This window comes from Mixophyes fleayi, chromosome 6 (assembly GCF_038048845.1).
Source record: "Mixophyes fleayi isolate aMixFle1 chromosome 6, aMixFle1.hap1, whole genome shotgun sequence".
Lineage (NCBI taxonomy): Eukaryota > Metazoa > Chordata > Amphibia > Anura > Limnodynastidae > Mixophyes > Mixophyes fleayi.
In genome coordinates, this window is record NC_134407.1 from 155,323,211 (window position 1) to 155,342,324 (window position 19,114).

Genomic DNA, 19,114 nt, shown 5'->3' on the forward strand with positions numbered 1-19,114 from the left:
TATTTGTGTGATTTTATGTTTTATAGTTATGGAATTTCCACTTGTATATGTTACTTGTAAATGTACGATTATGTTTAATTTTGTATTTGTGTGATTTGTATGTTGACTATCAAGCGCTGCAGAATTTGTGGTGCCTTACAAATAAACAATGATAATGATGATATGTGACATTATTTTCCTACGGCATGGCATCGGGATAGGTCTATGATACTGTATGATAAAAAAATGTTGATTCCTCGTCGCATGGCACTGAACCTATTTATTTCACAATATGGAATAGGCTTAGAGACTTTGAGGAATCTTCTTACACAAACTTGGAGTTTTCATACCTTAGATGAGGATACACATTGTTTTGTGGGTCACTGGCTAGGTTTTTATAACTAAGTGCACCCAATCTTTGCCACCTTGGTGTGAATTTCTGCCACAATATTGGTTGAAGAGTCCTTAACTGGGTATGTATAAATTTGGGTATTGGACTAATAAATTCCAGTATTAGTAGATCAAAGATTTCTTGCATAGTGACGGTCAAAAGCAATTTAAGAATCAATCATATATTAATTGCAAGAATGTAATGATGGTGTACAAAATGATCTGTCCATGTGGGAGAACATGCACGACAACATTCACATTAGCAAACACATGATAAGAGATATTCACACAACGAATTTATAGAGGCTTATAGAACATGTTGACAAGGGCTCACCCGAGGGATTTATGGAAACAAATTGGATTTAAATAGTATATGCGTCTTTTCCATTTTCCCTGTGACTTACAGGATAAAACAAGTTGGCAAAGACAAAATGTCTCCTATGATGGGGACATAGGAGACAACAAGCTCTGTACGTTCAGTGTACAGCTGGCATCGCAGCAGTGACGTAATCAGTACGCGCCCGCGTTACTCGGTGACATATTCAGGCGGCGCTGGGCTCTGGTCTGCAGCGCGGAGAACGGAGAAGCAAGAGGTGACAAATGTGGGGGCGATGAGAGAGGGCTGTGCACGACGCAGTGGGGATAGAGTCAGGAGCAGGGGGTGATCTGTGTTACAGATGGGGAAGGTGTTTATATACATAAGGAGGGGCAATGTATATACACACACAGGAGGGGAGGGGATTAATATAGTACACGGGGGGAGGGGTGTGTATGGATACACACATAAAACTTGGGGGGCTATGGAGGAGATCAGTGAGAGGGACATTATAACTAATGCAAAGTACAGCGCTGGTGTTCATAGCAACCAATTAGAAGTCTGTTTTCGTCGTCTACAATACACTTGAATAATGAATCTGATTGTTTGTTATGGACACCAGTTTTGTGAAATTCCTGGTCTATGACTGGCCGGGCTGAGATTAGGTTATTGTTTGGTTTTTGTGTTGTTTAGCTGCAACCGGATTTTACTAAATTAGAGGTTTTAGCCACTGGCATTAATTGCAAAATAGTCCGACCCCTAGGGTACACATATATGCATATAAGATACGTTTTTATTTGTTATATCTATAGTTTTTTTTTCCAACCGGCTGTGGTTTAAGAATACCCCCCACCTTTTATTACAAAGTGGTTAGTCTATAGAAATGTAATTATCTCTTTTTCTATCTGCAGACTACATTTTAATATATTTGGTTTGAAGTCTAAATTTAATGGATGTTAAACTACATGCTTGGTCAAATAGGTTTTCCTGGTCATAATCCTACTGCCAATATATATGGCATTCTGCTATACTCTACTGTAAGGGGTTGATGGGAGAGCGTGCACAAGCTAGTATTCAGTGGGTTGGATGACAGAATTATAAATTTTCAGACATTTAATGGAATATCAATAGTATCTATATAAATATTCCCTGAAAAAAATGCACTACACTATTACCAGATATATTTTCCAGGATTCAAAATGTATTTATGTGTAAAGAAGACAAAAATAGTTGGTAATCATGATGTTTGGCATCATAGTCTGCATGAGAGTCTTATTGAAAAGTCCAGAGCTCAGAACCCCTCCCCATTTAAGTACAGACACTCTGCTCTATACAGCGGTAAAATGTATACTCTTGGTATGAATCTCTCTCCTTTCATTTGCATATTAAATGAAAATCTGAAAAGGCAGGGTACAGTTTAAAAAGAATGAAATAAACACATATAGACTTTTTTTATATATATATATCCTATCGGATCCAAAAATGTTTACCCTTGGAAACAGATGCACGTATTAATGTGAGGCAGTGCCGATGATCTCTGTAGACTCTTGTGTTGTGCCTACTTTCTCCCTTGACAGATTGTATTTTTATAGCAACTGTTTTAATTTTGTTATCATGGTTCCACATGTTTAGCAGGATATCTATATTTTTTCATTTTTACTTTTTATTTTCAACGGGTACTTGTAGTAAAAACAGCACAAAACAGTAAATAGAGCAACGAAAAACAGGGTCCGATTTTTAAGAAAATTATAATAGACAATATCAAAGGGATGGAGGGGTGCAGGTGAAAATAAGTTATGATTAATATTTTGGGTAAGCTAGTGCATTAAAGAGAGGGTAATTAGCTAGGGTGAGGCTGCAGGGTTCTTTGCATTTCATGAAAAATCCAGGGCGTCCGTGCTAGAGAAAATACCTACATAACAAGCAGGAAATAAGACATTTTTTTTTCCTTTCATTTGGCGTGCCAAATAATGCGATTACAGATGTTGCCCCAGTTAGAATGTGGAGGGCAAGCTTTACAGGTTGTGTGGCTAAATCTTGAGGAAAGTAGCGTAATTGCAAAATTCAGGGGTCTGTAGACATTGGTGCCTCTAATAGCGAATTCGGGAGATTATGTACTTTGTCCCAAAAGAGAGAGGTCCACCACGTATGGGCAGAATTTCCCTGCCCACTATTTCTCCAGCAAGACTGGTCAGGGTTGCATTTGGTTACATTTATCAGATGTATAGTAACACCTGTAATATAACATTTAAGTTGTCTCCTTAATTGGCATTGAGATATAGGCTTTGGGCTGTCCTATTTTTTATTTGTTTCCAGTAGTCTTTCTCAGGATGAGGGGAAACATTTGTGTTCGTATCAAGAGATATGCTATAAACTAAAGAAATCATACCTCTACGCAAGGGTGAATGAAAGCATATTGTTTTGAATGCAAAAAGAGCTTGAAAAATCTCAAGTTGATGGGGAGTGAGATATCTGATATGTAAATATTCAAATAGTCTTTGTGCCAGAGCGATGTATTTTTGTAGAATTGCAGTTAATGAGGAATACCGAGAATCTTCTCTGGATCTATGGCTGACAGATGTTGTTTTGTGTGGGCTACTCCTTTCCTACACCTTTGTCCTATCTGTTCACAAGTATAGTGATGGCTGAGCCAAGTCACTAACAGCATATTCATAATCATCCTCCTCCTCTACTTATATAGCGCCACTAATTCCGCAGCGCTGTACAGAGAACTCGCTCACATCAGTCCCTGCCCCATTGAAGCATACAGTCTAAATTCCCTAACATACACACACTGAGATAGACTATGGTCCATTTAATAGCAGCCAATTAACCTACACGAAACCCACACAAACACAGCACAACCTCCACACAGATAAGGCCATAGTCAGGAATCGAACTCATGACTGTAGTGCTGTAAGGCAGAAGTGCTAACCACTAAGCCACCATGCTGCTATTATCTTTGTGTGTAAGTAATAAACTGTTCCTAATTTCAGGGTTCTCCTTTGTCCTCTAAATAAAGTGACACTGAAGTGATGCCAGAAGTACATTGCACATTTTTACCTTATACCTCCAAAAAAAAGTGCGGTGTCATTTGTGTGCTTTTTATTAAAGAGAAATAAAAATGTATGATTTCTTTTAAAGCCCTTCTATTCTTTTTCCACCTCTTCTGATCGGGCAAGCTAACAGTTTGTCAGTTTCTACTGTTAATCTCCAGTCTCTGTCACCTTAACTAATTTTTCTTATTTTCTTTTTTTATCTCAATCACTTTGTATACTTTTCTTCTTGTATAAAGTATTGCCTTTTTGCATTTCCTCAACTCTCTTCTATGTCTTTCTTCCAGGATGGCCATGAATTGGAATAAAGGGGGTCCAAGTGGCAAGCGTGGCTTTGGATTTGGGGGATTTGCCATCTCTACAGGGAAAAAGGAGGAGCCGAAGCTCCCAAATTCTTCTCACAGCTCTTTCCGTGGCCCACCTTCTGCCTACGGCTCTGCAAACAGCTCCCAGCTCCCCTCTTTCTACAAAATTGGATCCAAGAGAGCCAACTTCGACGAGGAGAATGCGTAAGGAGCAGGGCAGAGATAGGAGAGGCAGTGGTAGCGTAGTGTCATTGGAGAGCAATTTAACTTCATAGATAAGAGGAACGGAACTTCTACGAATATTATTGAGTGTTGTGAGAAGATGAGGTGCATTATGTCCCCTGTCCTTTGATGGCAACTTCAACTCATTGATAACTTACAGCATTGTACCATTCAGCTTGAGAGAGACTAGAATTGCAGGTGTAGTGAAGTCAATATATATTACACATTTATTGTGTACAAAAGGGGAAATAAATGCCTCTTACATGACAATATAACTGGTGCGTCAACAGCTTCCTTGTTTAGTTCCACTTTAAAAAGAAGCAAGGTCTTATTTTACAATGTCATTTCCTATTTGCTCTCCCCTATTTTATCATTTTCCTGATGTATGTGACATTCTTTACCCTCTGATCTTGTAAATAGGCATTGCATGGCTAAGTAATCTGCCTCAATTGACTTGTTTGATTAGTTTTGAGAATGTCATTCTGTGCATTGATTCGTTTTTTTGCTTCGTGCCTACAGATACTTTGACGATGAGGAAGAGGACTCCAGTAATGTGGACCTGCCGTACATTCCAGCAGAGAATTCCCCAACAAGGCAGCAGATTCGCTCTAAAACAACAGATTCTGACAGCGAGGAAGACCCACTCGAGGCCTTTATGGCAGAAGTGGAGGTAATGCATCTTTTTGCTCCCACTTGTATTTTTGCCATTATTAACTCTCACTGGTTCCTCCTCAAAGCTTCACCAATTACATGTGCATTCTCATTGTTTGCTGCAGTCCTTGGCCTAGTTCTTCAATTTTCCTTTCAGTATAGTATCATGCAGGTTAACTTTGCTGTATGAGAGTAGAGTAAGAAATGTTCATCTTTTTAGTCCTGTCTCATAAATACAAGTATTATTTATTGCACTTTCTTAGTTTGTTTTTTCTGATGCCCTCTTTCAGAACCACCTACCACACCTAGTTTGTCAGTGCTCTAAAGGGAAACTGTCAATCACAAACTGGTATGTCTATGTATGTGGAGCACTTCAGCCCACTTTAGTTAGTTGTCCAGGTACCCGAATGATTGTATTTGTGCTGAAAAAGAACATGAGGATTCTGGGTAATGAACTCTATATTATTGCGCTTCTCACATGCCGCAGCCGTCATGTGTGTGACTGATCAGAGAATTTGAGAGCAGCCTTTTTCTTATTTTTAGGTTTGTGGGGATGTAAATGTAAGTTTGCTATGTGTGTTGCATTTGGAAAGACTCTTTTCTTTTTGTCATACTTAGGATCAGGCTGCCAAGGACATGAGGAAGTTGGAGGAAAGAGACAAAGAGAAGAAGAATGCCAAGTATGTGAAGTGTTTGTTTAAAAATGAGTCCTAATTACACCTACTGATCATGCTGTGAAAATCCCCATTTGTGACACTGGTTGTTTTAGATGTGTCACGTACATATAACATGCTGAATGGCGTGGTATCATGTACCGGCTGTATAATTTACACAGAGTAACACCAATGCTGTTGCCTCACTACTAGGCATCATTAGTAACAAGGTGCAAAGTTAAATCATGTTCTGTAACCCATGGCATCCTATCTTATATCAACTATTAGCAGCCAGGTGCAATCTGTCTAACGAAAGCAAATATCTGATAGGTTTACATGGATTACCTGACATGTTTTACTTGCACTGTTTTATTAAATAAGCCATTGTGTGCCGCCTTGTAACTTAACTGGACACCATACCGAACAGGGTATGTGTGGGTGTATAATAAATATTTTGGGGGGTATTCAATTGTTAGCGTTAACGCTCTCAAACGAGCGCTCAAAAAATCTTAGCGTTAATACAGTAATTACTCGCGGAATTTCAGCTCGCTGAAATTCCGTGAGTAAATTACCGTATTAACGCTTTTCGCGCGCAATATTACCGTATAAACGGTAATATTTTTTGAGCACTTGTTTTTTAGTGTTAAAGCTAACAATTGAATACCCCCCTTTGTGTTTAGGACATTCATGATAAATACAGAGCATGCTTTTACACCCATGGTAGACAACCTGTGGCTCTCCAGCTGGGGGATTAAAAGTCTCCAGCATAACCAGCCAGAGGCACTTCAGCTGGAAAACCACAGTTTGTCTTGTCCTGTGTTATTGTTTTTTTTTTTTTTTAAGCCCACGCGAAGGCTGTCCTGTACATTTACAACTCACAGGACCTATGCCTGGCGCAAGCACACCACATATGTATATGAATGCAACACCTTACACTTAGGTTATTATATGGCTGCTTATCTGGACTGAGTGCAGGGAAGTTTGTTTTTCCTCTTGTTTCTTGCAGGGGTATCAGAGACGACATTGAGGAAGAAGATGACCAGGTAAGTTTGTTGTTTTGCTTTTGTTTTATACAAAGTGACTATTGGAACTTGTAGTTCTGCAACAGCTGGAGAGCCGCAGGTTGTCTGACTCTTTTAAAAAAAATTAGCTCTTACGTTTTTAAGGTTATTCTTTTTTTGACAGCCAAGTAGCAAAGGATATGTCCACTTTTATTTAATTTTACAAGTTACAGCCAATGTATGATCACATTAGCAATGCTTAATATTTTCCCTAGTTAGTAGGGAGGATCGTGTGCAGAAAGCTGGGTAGTTTCAGAAGAGTTTGGTGTTGTCGTCATATGCTGACTCAAAGTAACAGTACTGTTAACTGCAATAGTGCTGGGACTGTCAATCATTCTATGACACTGCAGAAGGTGGCAAACTCCATTTAAACTTCCTGGTTTGTGATCTGTATTCTTCCTGGCAACCAGGGATGATACCCAAAGAGAAGCTGCAGCTAGTTAAGTAATGCTAGGTGTAAAATGCTTCTAAGGTCATGTAGGTAATTATTATTTAAAGTTAAAAAAGGACATATCCATAGAATAATTGAGACTCAATTTAGGATGTATGCCAAGCCTATAGACTTTGGAGAAAAATGGTTGATGGAATAGAAAACCTGTCGAACGTCAGCAAAGACCAGAAATTGATGTTAATGCTTTGTAAAGAGGGTTGTTAAAGTGTATATGTTTTGCACATACAGTCTAGGCAGCCATTGTGTGGACTGAATCAATAATCGTGAGACTGTAGCCCATCAATTTACCAGCAGCTAGTTACATTACTAAAGCATTAGGTGAATTGCATTATATTATGATAATAATTCAGTACACAAAAGGGTTGCCTTCACCATGTGGCTGTGCAGGTACAGTTTAAGAAAAATACATTTTGGAGTTTGCAGATCTTTAAAGAAACTAAAAAGATGTTGAGTATATGAGGAAAGACTAGACAGACTTTTTTTTTTAATTCCACTAGAAAGTAAATTAAGTGGGTATGGTTAATTCAGTTGTATTCCTGAAGTTAGGTTTTAATGGCATAAGTTTTTTTTACTTTTTTAAAGAGAAGAAAAATCCTGATTTAGCCGAAAGGGAAATAATAAAAACCTTTGAAATATCACTCAACTTTTAATTTTGTGTAGTGGGCATATTATTTTACTAACCTGTGAATCAATGGGTCTCCAACTGAGTTTTTATTTTTATCTGAGTCCCTTTAAACATTAAAGTGGCTGTAACCTACAGATAATGAAAGCAACCATTGTATTGAATGAACCAATATTCACAAGAATGCACCAATATACATGAGAAGTCGGCCTATGAATTTACAGGGACTTTTCCCTGAATGATGGTCCTGAAAAACCACAGTGATGTCACTGGTTTTACATTCTCATGAATATTGGACCAGCCTACAAAATGACTGCCTCTGGTGTTTATCTATGCCAGGTGTGCCAGGTGCTCTTTTAGTCCAAGAACAAGCTTCATATTAAACTTAACAACCGCTGATCTGTGTGTGGCAAATGCAAGTGCTATTCCTAGAGTACAGACCTCAATATGCACATGTTAAAATTATTTTACTACCTCTAAACAATTTAATGCATCACAACCAAACATTTTTGTTTTGTTAGAAAACATTAACTTTTCATATACATTTAGTGACTACTTTGTTAGGTACACCTTTCTAGCACTGGGTAGGAATTCTTTGTTGCATGGATTTAAGATGCTGGAAACATTCTGATCTATGTTAACATGATGGCATCACGGAGTTGCTGCAGATTTGTCAACTGCACATTCATGGTGCGATTCCCCCATTCCAGCACATTTAAAAGGTTCTCTATTGAGATCTGGTAACTGCGGCGGCCATTGGAGTACACTGTACTCCTTGTCATGTTTGTGAAACCAGCTTAAGATGTTGTGTGTTTTGTGACATGGTGCGTTATCCTGTTGGCGGATTAGAAGATGGGTAGACGGGGCCATTAAGGTTCGCACATGGTCAGCAACAATACTCAAGTAGGCTGTGGCATTTAAACTCTGCACAATTGGTATTACGGGGCCTAATGTGTGCCAAGAAAACATTCCCAATACGATTACCCTACCGCCAACAGCCTGCACCGTTGACACAAGACAGGATGGATATAATGGATTTATGTTGTTTACACCAAATTCTGACCCTACCATCTGCAATTGGGAATTGTCAGACCAGGCAATGTTTTCCAATCTTCTCCAGTTTTCGTGAGCCTGTGTCCAATGTAGTCTCAGTTTCCTGTCCTTAGCTGACAGTAGTTCAATCCGGTGTGATCTTTTTGTAGCCCATCCACTTCAAGGTTCGATGTACTGTTGGTTCAGAGATGATCTTTTGCTTATCACTTTTGTAAGGCATGGTTATTTGACTTCCTGTCTCCTTTCTGTCAGTGTGAACTTATTCTCTGACCTCTCTCATTAACTGCTGCTCACTGGATGTTTTCTGTTTTGATCACTATTCTCTGTAAACTCTAGAGACCGTTGTGCATGAAAATCCCAGTAGAACAGCCGTTTTTGAGATACCCAAACCACTTCTTCTTGCACCATCAATCATTCCATGGTCAAAGTCACTTATATCATGTATCTTCCCCATTCTTGCAGTAATGAGAAGGTGTACCTATTACAGTGGCCACGGAGTAGATAATATGTATCTGATTTGTTACATCTTTCTCTTTAACTTCGTGTCTCACTCACAGTAGTTCAGGTTTTCATGCCTTCCCTATTTGTTTTTGTTTTAGCCATAAGTCTATTTAAATGATTGAAACAGGCCTCACAATTAAAATGAAGACAAGCCTCAGTTTAAGAAGCATTGCAATAGGATATATCCTGTAGCCGTATATAACGCAATAGATTTCAAAAGAACAAAAATAAACGTTCTCTATAGTAGGAAGATGTTCTTCATACATGAAGACCAATTGCATGTAACGTTTTTGTTTTTCAGAACTGCAGTGGTCGCATGGTTCTGGAGATGCTTGTACCTAATCAGTGCCTGCAACAAATGCTTCTGGCATAACAGCCTGGAGTAGTGTGACTGTAAACACTGCTTAGTGGAAGGTTGTCAATGCAGTTGGTTGGGCAGCTGCTGCAGTCTGTTCATTCAGCTTCATTTACATTTAAACTTCTCCGGGTTGCTAGTCCTGTAGAAGCATCAGATGAAGGTGCCTGTGGGGATGAGTAACTCCTGAACTCCCCTAAATACCAATCAAGGCTCTCTTATTATCCTCACTCTTAGAACAACTGATTTGCGTCTCTTCTTTCTGAACAGGAAGCTTTTTGAGCAGAATAAGTTATTAATGTGAGACATAGGGGCGTATTCAATTGTTGCTCCGGCCGCCGGGAAAACTAGCACTCTAAAACTATTACCGTTAATACGGTAATTACTTGCTGAATTTCATCTCGCAGCTGCCTGAGCTGCGAGATGAAATTCAGTGAGTAAACTACCGTATTAATGGTTTTTACGCTCAATATTACCATATAAACGGTAATAGTTTTAACGCGCTCGTTTTTCCGGCGGCCGGAGGAACAATTGAATACGCCCCATAGACTTTTTCCATGTTAGCTCTGACAAGCTGCTGAAACAGTTCCATGCATTTTTGTGAACATCTTGGTAGCTGTTTCATATTAAGAAACCTGTATGTTAGATGTGGTGTACTTTTAAGTTAATTAATCGGAAGAGTCATAGGGCATAATTACATTTTTTCCACCCTTGATGGGCATGGACAAACTGAAGTATTTTTTTTGTCCACTCAATCTCTTTCTCTTCCCCGCAGGAAGCGTACTTCCGATACATGGCTGAGAACCCAACGGCTGGTCTACTTCCTGAGGAGGAGGAAGACAATCTTGAATATGACAGTGATGGTAACCCCATTGCGCCAACAACCAAGCGCATCATTGATCCTCTACCTGCTATGGACCATACAGAGGTAAAAACAAGTTGCCAATCACTAATTCGTCCAACCCTCCCCCAAAGAGATTCACCCATGTAATCTATTCTTGGTTTTACAGATAGAGTATCCGCCTTTTGAGAAGAACTTCTATGAGGAACATGAGGAAATCACCGTTCTAACTCCTCAGCAGATTGTGGAGCTGAGGTGCAAACTGAACCTGCGGGTAAGAGTCGGTTAGATGCCACAAAGAATACTTGCTGTATAAATGCTCTGTAATTTCATTATTGTTCAGTGGAGTGCACATATCTTCTGATTGCAGGTCTCTGGGGCAGCTCCACCACGTCCAGGCAGCAGTTTTGCTCACTTTGGATTTGATGAGCAGCTCATGCATCAGATTAGGAAGTCAGAATACACCCAACCCACACCCATCCAGTGCCAGGTGAATCAAATGCTCATGTTGGCATATATGAGCTTGCATTCTTTTTATGAGTACTTTTTATATACTAACTTGCTGCTCTCTTGTACAGGGTGTCCCAGTGGCCCTCAATGGACGCGACATGATCGGCATCGCTAAAACTGGAAGCGGTAAAACGGCAGCTTTTATTTGGCCAATGCTGGTGCACATTATGGATCAGAAGGAGCTTCAGCCAGGAGATGGGCCCATTGCTGTCATTGTGTGTCCCACACGCGAGTTGTGCCAGCAGGTACTGCATGTTAAGTTGTTTTCACATAGGAAAACCATATATTTTAATGTGCATGTATAAGGATGTTTTCATGGTGGGGTTTTTTGTTTCTTTAAACTGTGGAACCATAAAGTTTATTGTCATCAGTTTTGTGTTTCCTTCATGTAGACCAGTGTTGGCTAACCTGTGACACACCAGGTGTTGTGAAACTACAAGTCCCAGCATGCCTTGCCAATGTATAGCAGCTTATTGCTGGAAGGGTATGCTGGGACTTGTAGTTTCACAACTCCTGGAGTGTCACAGGTTAGCCAACACTGATGTAGACCTTCCATGTTTATAATGGCTGTATGGATGGTTACATACAGTGGTGTATGAATACAACTGTTGTATACATTGACTCTCTGTTTTAGATTCACAGTGAATGTAAGCGGTTTGGGAAGGCATACAATCTGCGCTCAGTGGCTGTGTATGGAGGGGGCAGTATGTGGGAGCAGGCAAAAGCTTTGCAGGAAGGAGCAGAGATCGTAGTGTGCACCCCGGTGAGTCAAAATTAAACTATTGCATACAGAAATAAAGCAGCAATCTTTGTTCGAGCTTAACGTGCTGGTGATGAGTTTCAACAGAATATTGGTTCAGCTAGTTCTATTATATGTAAACTTACACATCATCTAAGCAGCTAGCTTTTTATCACAATATTTTTATTTTTATTTATTTTTTTCATGTGAAGCTCTGTATGAGTTTTTAAATTATCACGATTCAATCGGATACGATCTGATTGAATCTGAATATGATCAGATTGGTCTGCACATGGCCCCGAGACCACCACAGGTCGGTAAAATCCAAGAAGTACCTGGATATTTATGCAACTTTTTTTCTTTCAGTGAGCTGACTAAAATCTAGTCAAGGCCAGGTGTGTGTACCTATGTGTGTGTTCATATTATTCCACATAATTTACAATTTGTGGGGGTTGCTGACCCATGCCCTAGACCATCAGAAATCGAATTATGAAACCATGGAATATAGATCAACCAGGATATGCAATTTGAGTGTTTGGTATATAGAAAGATACACAGATTACTATTGGTTAACCATGTGAGTGTATGGCACATAGAGATGGTCCATAATACGTTGAGTGCCTATGGTTCATAGAATTTACAGAGGGAACAGGATTTGAGAGTGCATGGTGAAAAAAGATTACATAGAATGTCAGGTGTACAAATTATGGGTAGATATTACTCGCAGTACACCATGTTAGCACAAAATTGGTGTGAAGGCATAATACCCCATTACTCACTGTGTAGTTAGCACTAGCAATTTCAATATTGTCTTCTCTACAGGGACGTCTGATCGACCATGTGAAGAAAAAGGCCACCAATCTCCAGCGAGTCACATACCTAGTTTTTGATGAAGCTGATCGTATGTTTGACATGGGTTTCGGTAAGTTCACAAGTCAGATGTTGGGAGTTTACTACAATGCTTTATCTTCACCAATGTTTGTGTGTATGTATGTCTGTATCTATAACTTCAAGGGGTGGTATATATTAGGCAGCAAGTGAACAAGAACTTCCAAGTTCTTAAAGTTGATGTGTTGGAAGCAGGAAAAATGGGCAAGCATAAGGATCTGAGCGACTTTGACAAGGGCAAAATTGGGATGGCTAGATGACTGGGTCAGAGCATCTCCAAAATGGCAGGACTTGTGGGGTGTTGCAATGGTTAGTACCTACCAAAAGTTTGCCAAGGAAGGACAACCGGTGAACGGGAGACAGGGTTATGGGCGTCTAAGGCTGATGCGTGTGGGGAGCGAAGGTTAGTCCGTCTAGTCCAATCCCACAGAAGAGCTACTGTAGCACAAATTGCCGATGATAGAAAGGTGTCGGAACACACAGTACATTGCAGCTTGCTGCGTAGCTGCAGACTGGTCGGAGTGCCCATGCTGACTCTTGTTCACCACCGGATTTGCCTAAATGGGCACATGAATGCCAGAACTGGACCATGGAGCAATAGAGGAAAGTGGCCTGGTGTGATGAATCAGGTTTTCGTTTACATCATGTGGGTGGCCATGTGCATCGTTTACCTGAGGAAAAGGTGGCACCAGGATGCACTATGGGAAGAGGGCAATCTAGCAGAGGTAGTGTGATGCTCTGGGCAAAGTTCTGCTAGGGATCCTTGGGTCCTGGCATTTATGTGGATGTTACTTTGACACATACTACCTACCTAAACATTGTTGCAGAGCAAATACACACCTTCATGGAAACTTTACTCCCTGATGGCAGTGGCCTCTTTTAGCAGCATAATGTACCCTGCCATACTGCAAAATCTGTTCAGGAATGGTTTGAAGAATATGAAAAAGAGTTAAAGGTGGTGACTTGGCCTCCAAATTCCTCAGATCTCAATTCAATCGAGCATCTGTGGGATGTGCTGGAAAAAACTAAGTCTGATCCATGGAGGCCCCACCTCTCAACTTACAGGACTTGGTCTCGGTGCCAGATACCACAAGACACCTTTTAGAGATCTTGTGGAGTGCGTATGTATGTGCGTATGTGTACGCGTGTGCGTACGCTTTGTGTTTTTTCTAAAATGTGGCCTTTCTTTCAGAATACCAGGTCCGATCCGTTGCTAACCACGTCAGGCCGGACAGACAGAGTAAGTGTTCTGGTTATGAGTACTCACTTGTGAAAGTATATTATAGAACATATGATTAATTTAGTTGAGGGTTGAGTTCTAAATTGTTCATTTTAAGTTTTGTGCAGTAGTGTAAGCATTACTCTCATTAGAAACTTCACCTTTTTAAGAACCACATTTGATTGTCTGTAGAACTTTTGTGATTTGCTTCAGACCTTTACCTGCTCTTTAGGTATTATTTTGTACGCTTAGTTTTCAGTGTGGCCAGAGAAGACCAATTTTCTATTTTCATGCCCAGTCTGATGTTGCACTGTATATTTGAGACTAATGTAAATGCTGTAATACTGAGAGGAACCTATAACGTTCTCAATAGTTTAGTGTATTTTTTTTTTTTTTTTAATATATACTGATCTGTCCTGCACATTGCAACTCCTGTGACCTGGTAATGGCATTGGATAGACTAGGTGCATATTCTATTACTCGCCTTTCATCCGTTGTATGTACTCCACAGCCCTCTTGTTTAGTGCCACCTTCCGTAAGAAGATTGAAAGGCTTGCCAGAGATATTTTGATTGATCCTATCCGTGTTGTTCAGGGAGATATTGGTGAGGTGAGCACTTCTGTCTTCTCATTATCTTTAATACTATTGTGTCATTAATATGTTGCTCTCCTGAACAAAAAATACTACAAGTCTAATTTTCTGTGTGCACAATTAAGGAGGGTTTACTTGAAATGAAAATGTGCTGTCATGGTCAGTTTCTAATCTGTACTAGAAAAAATACTGAGAATCCTAAAGCTACGAGCTACTCGCCTTTTTCTTGTGCATTGTTTTTTTTGTTTTTTTTATACATATCCCCTTCATGTGTTAACCTTTTTATCTTCTGTCACATTTGGGTATTTTTTTTTTGTTTTTTTTAAGAGATCAGACATGTAAATTAAATGCAAGATTATATGTTTTACATTATTGTCTCATATTATGGTACATCAAAGCTTACATCTCATTTGAAAGGAGATCAAAGGAATCTAATAACATATCTATTATATTTATTTTCTTCGCTCACTTTTTTGTCATTTTTATGAATCAGGCTAATGAGGACATCACTCAGGTAGTGGAGATCATTTTTTCTGGTCCAGATAAGTGGAACTGGCTGACTCGCAGGCTGGTGGAATTCACATCTGCGGGAAGCGTTGTTCTCTTCGTCACCAAGAAGGCCAACGCTGAAGAGCTGGCCAACAACCTGCGCATGGAGGATCATCCACTAGGTCTTCTTCATGGAGACATGGACCAGAGTGAAAGGAACAAAGTTATTACAGACTTTAAGAAGAAGAATATCCCTATCCTGGTTGCTACAGATGTAGCTGGTAAGTGCCCGCAAGTAGCTCATGGAGTTCTCAAGAACACTTGACCTAAATTCTTCACAAAATTGAATTGCTGTGCCAAGAATTTACACTTTCACTTTAATGAAAATTGCTTCATCAGAATGAAATTTTCAGTAAACTCACCACATCCAAAGAAGATTTACTTATTGTGAGTTCCTGATTTGTTTATGTATCAATCATTTTGTTGGTGTTTTCTCTCCTACTGTTGCACAGCAAACCACATTGTCTACCCGTAAGAGGTGGCAATGTGTTAATCACAGGGCACAGCATTAAAGGATCACTAAAGCTAAAAGTACAAATTGACATCTAATAAGAGCTATTCATAACACTCACCGATTATATATGTAAGGATCTTATCAGAACAGATAAAGGTTTGATTGTGAAGGACACTGCAACCAGCTTCCCTTTCTAACTTGAAATAGCTTATAATGTAGAACAGTAGCTTGCACTTGTATGCACACAGCAAATAATACATTGTGTAATACAAATATGAAATATCCCAAGTTCTGCCAACACATTTGAGCTCTTACATGTATATCTGTGAAGTTTATGTAAGTCAACTTTTAGTTCTGTGTTTTAGGTTTAGTGGTCTTTTAGACTCTAGGTATAAACATGTGTCCTCTTCGTTAGCAAACTATTTTTTTTATCCATTTTGATTAACCTCCTTGTACATCAGGACTTTATTAATAATCTTTTGTTTAACCATCGACAGCACGAGGTCTGGACATTCCATCAATCAAGACTGTGATAAACTATGATGTGGCACGAGATATTGACACTCATACTCACCGTATCGGTCGCACAGGCAGAGCGGGTGAGAAGGGTGTAGCCTACACTCTTCTAACACCAAAAGACAGCAATTTTGCTGGAGACTTGGTGAGGAATCTGGAAGGTGCTAACCAGTATGTGTCAAAGGAGCTACTGGACTTGGCAATGCAGGTAATGCATAACATTATGATTGTGGAGGTTGGAAGCACTGTGGGGTGTTTAACTTTTATATATTAAGTTTTAACTTGGGAATACCACTAAAAGCTTTGTGTCCTTTTCAGTCTTTTAATGGTTTTTTTTTTGTTTTTTAAATGGTCATCACCTTAAATGATGATTATTTTAGGAACATTCTTTGTAAGTCTTACATATTTATAAACATTTTGGGTGGCTAATACTATTTCTTTCCTAAATAGAATTCTTGGTTTCGTAAGTCTCGTTTCAAGGCTGGGAAAGGAAAGAAGTTGAACATAGGTGGAGGTGGCCTAGGCTACCGGGAACGTCCTGGACTTGGAGCAGAGACCTCTGTAAGTGGTAATTTGTACCCTATACATTTATTCAACACTATAGAATGGTCGTAGACATGAAATTTCAAAACACATAATAGCTTTTGTATAAGTTATAGAAATTTGGATTTTCATAGTACGGGAGTCTGGGACAGAATCCATAACAAACATAGAAGCTTTTTATGAGTTAATTAGTGATTTATACATTATGCCATTGTATTTATTTAGGATAACGTGCCCACTACAGTTAATTCTAAGAATACTACAAGTCATGAGGCGTTCAGTGACAACAGCCAAGTTCCTTTATAAGGGGCACATTTTTGGAGGTGACTTAATAGTAGTAATTTACATTGAGTGGGTTATTCCTCCTAATACACTAGTTTTTCTAGACTACACTGACCTCTTGATATCCACAATTATAATTATGACGTCAGAACTCCGCTTATACAGATTGCTTGAGCTATATAAATGTTCATAAACATTCTCCATAGGTCTTTACAATTTATAACATTGTATATATTTGTGCAAACAATGATAATTAGCTCTCTTGTAGGAGCGGACAATGGGTGGCAACGTGATGAGCAATTATGAGGCTTTCAAACCTACAGGTGGCGCTATGGGAGACCGACTATCTGCCATGAAGGCTGCATTTCAGGTGCGCAGAGTAATGTTTATATTGGGAACAGGCATTAATGATACTGTCAGTGGCATATTAACTCCTGGTCTTTTATTTCTCCACAGTCTCAATACAAAAATCATTTTGTTGCTGCCAGCCTGAACACACAGAAAACTGGAACATCCACAATTAACTCTGGAGCATGGACAAGTGCAGGCAGCTTAAGCTCTGTTCCCAGTACCACACCCCAGGCTGCAGCACCACCGCCAGAACTGGCTCCACCTCCTCCCCCTCCCAGAGTCATGCCAGGCTTTACCAGCAGTGGAACACTGAGCAGCATCCCTACTGCTTATCCCCCCACGAGTAATCCTAGTTTCCTTGCAACCAGCCAGTTTAGTGCTAAAGAAGGTTCTAGTGGTAGCAGAGATGGAGGTGGAGGGCGTGATAAATATAGTGAAGGGAAGGGGCGGCATGGGGAAGGTCATCGCCATAGTGACAGAGGTGGGCACCGCCATGGAGAGGGACATCGACATTCCAGCAGTGGACGACATGGAGAAAGCCGTAATGGGGGAGAGGGGAGAAGAGATAGTGATGGACGGAGGGAGAACTCCCGAGACAGTGAAGGAAGGAGAGAGAGCTCTCGTGATAGGGACGAAAGTAGGAGAGACAGCATTGGAGATGGACGGAGGGAAAGCTTCCGAGACGGAGGAGAAAGCCGGAAAGAGGGCTCACGAGAAGGAGAAAGTCGCAGAGAAGTTTCACGAGATGATGGGGAAAGTCGAAAAGAAGAAAGTGAAACTTTTGCAGTGCCAGATCCTCCCAAACGTAAGAAGAGTAGATGGGACAGTTAAATTCAGCCACAAATTTCCACACTGGATTTGGCTGATGTTGCTAATGTCGTGTGTCTTTGTTCTCGTTTTGCTTGCTTTTGGAGGACACTTTAAGTCCAATGTTGGAATCCCAAAGTGAATGTTAGTCAAATTTATATTCTATCCTGGATTAACACAATATGAATTTGCTTGTAACAACCCTTTACCTACCACACAGTCAACAGGATTTCCTATATCCGTAAGCCTCTTTCTGTAGAGCAACTTATTCAAACCATCCCCGTTTCCTGTGTTCCGTAAAATACACAGACTGAACGTTTCCAATGACTGCCATCTTCATCCTGAAATCTTCAGTCTCCAAACTGTGTATGTTTAGTTTTTCTGTACATAGCAATATTTCTTTCTTTTCTTTTACCTTACCATGTAACAAGTTCTTCTCATTTCACAGTGATTAAAAGAAAATCAGTTTTGATGTGGTTTCTATCTTCCCCCAAATGTTTATATGCATTTTACACATCTGAAATTTGTAAGCTAATTTTTTCCCTTCTTCCCCTAAATTCTTCTGATTTTAACTGTCATTTTGTCCAGCAGAGGAACATTGCAACAAATTTTGGCAAATTGATTTTGATGTTTAAATATTTTTAAAAGGGAACCCCCTAACAGACATCCCCCAACCAATGCAAATTGTACATAAGTTGATGTCTGATATTACAGATATATGAAGAAACACAGATCTACATAATAATCAATTTATTTAACTGCAGGCTTGGAGCAGGGAGCTGAGCACTTTCTGGAATTGTTAGCTTGGTAAATTGAGATAAAAAAAAAATAATTTTCTCTTTCCTACCACTGTTGGGACATTGAGACATTGGGGTATAGTCTCTTAGAGAAACTTCCCAAGCTGTCCCATACAATACGGGTGGCGATATTGAGCTGTCATGGAGTAGTTTAAGGAAATTAAATTAACCATAGTTTCTCATTTCCTTTTCATCCTCCGTGGCAGCCATCGTGAATTGGACTTACCCAAGTTGTATTTAGGAGACAGTTGGCAGGTAAAGTGTAAATGAGGCCTGATAACATAACGGAATGCAAGAGATTTATTGAATTATTGCTTGAAGGATTTTCTTTTCAAACAGCCCCATCAGGAGATAATGTCTGGTGTATGAAGGGTTGAGCACCCTGCTGCCTTGCGTGTCCAATAGGTTGCAA

General features: G+C 39.8%; 1 protein-coding gene across 1 annotated transcript; it reads left to right on the forward strand.

The window, feature by feature from the left end:
- The first annotated feature begins 861 nt into the window (after positions 1 to 861).
- Positions 862 to 18,375, forward strand: DDX42 (DEAD-box helicase 42). The gene is made up of 18 exons (XM_075176850.1): positions 862 to 962; positions 4,029 to 4,250; positions 4,788 to 4,938; positions 5,538 to 5,599; positions 6,579 to 6,615; positions 10,391 to 10,543; positions 10,626 to 10,730; positions 10,827 to 10,946; positions 11,035 to 11,211; positions 11,601 to 11,729; positions 12,528 to 12,627; positions 13,786 to 13,833; positions 14,324 to 14,421; positions 14,897 to 15,173; positions 15,904 to 16,130; positions 16,373 to 16,483; positions 17,016 to 17,117; positions 17,204 to 18,375. Exons 2-18 carry the CDS (start codon positions 4,030 to 4,032, stop codon positions 17,927 to 17,929), a joined length of 2,844 nt encoding a protein of 947 aa, XP_075032951.1. The 5' UTR covers positions 862 to 962; position 4,029; the 3' UTR covers positions 17,930 to 18,375.
- Positions 18,376 to 19,114: the final 739 nt, after the last annotated feature.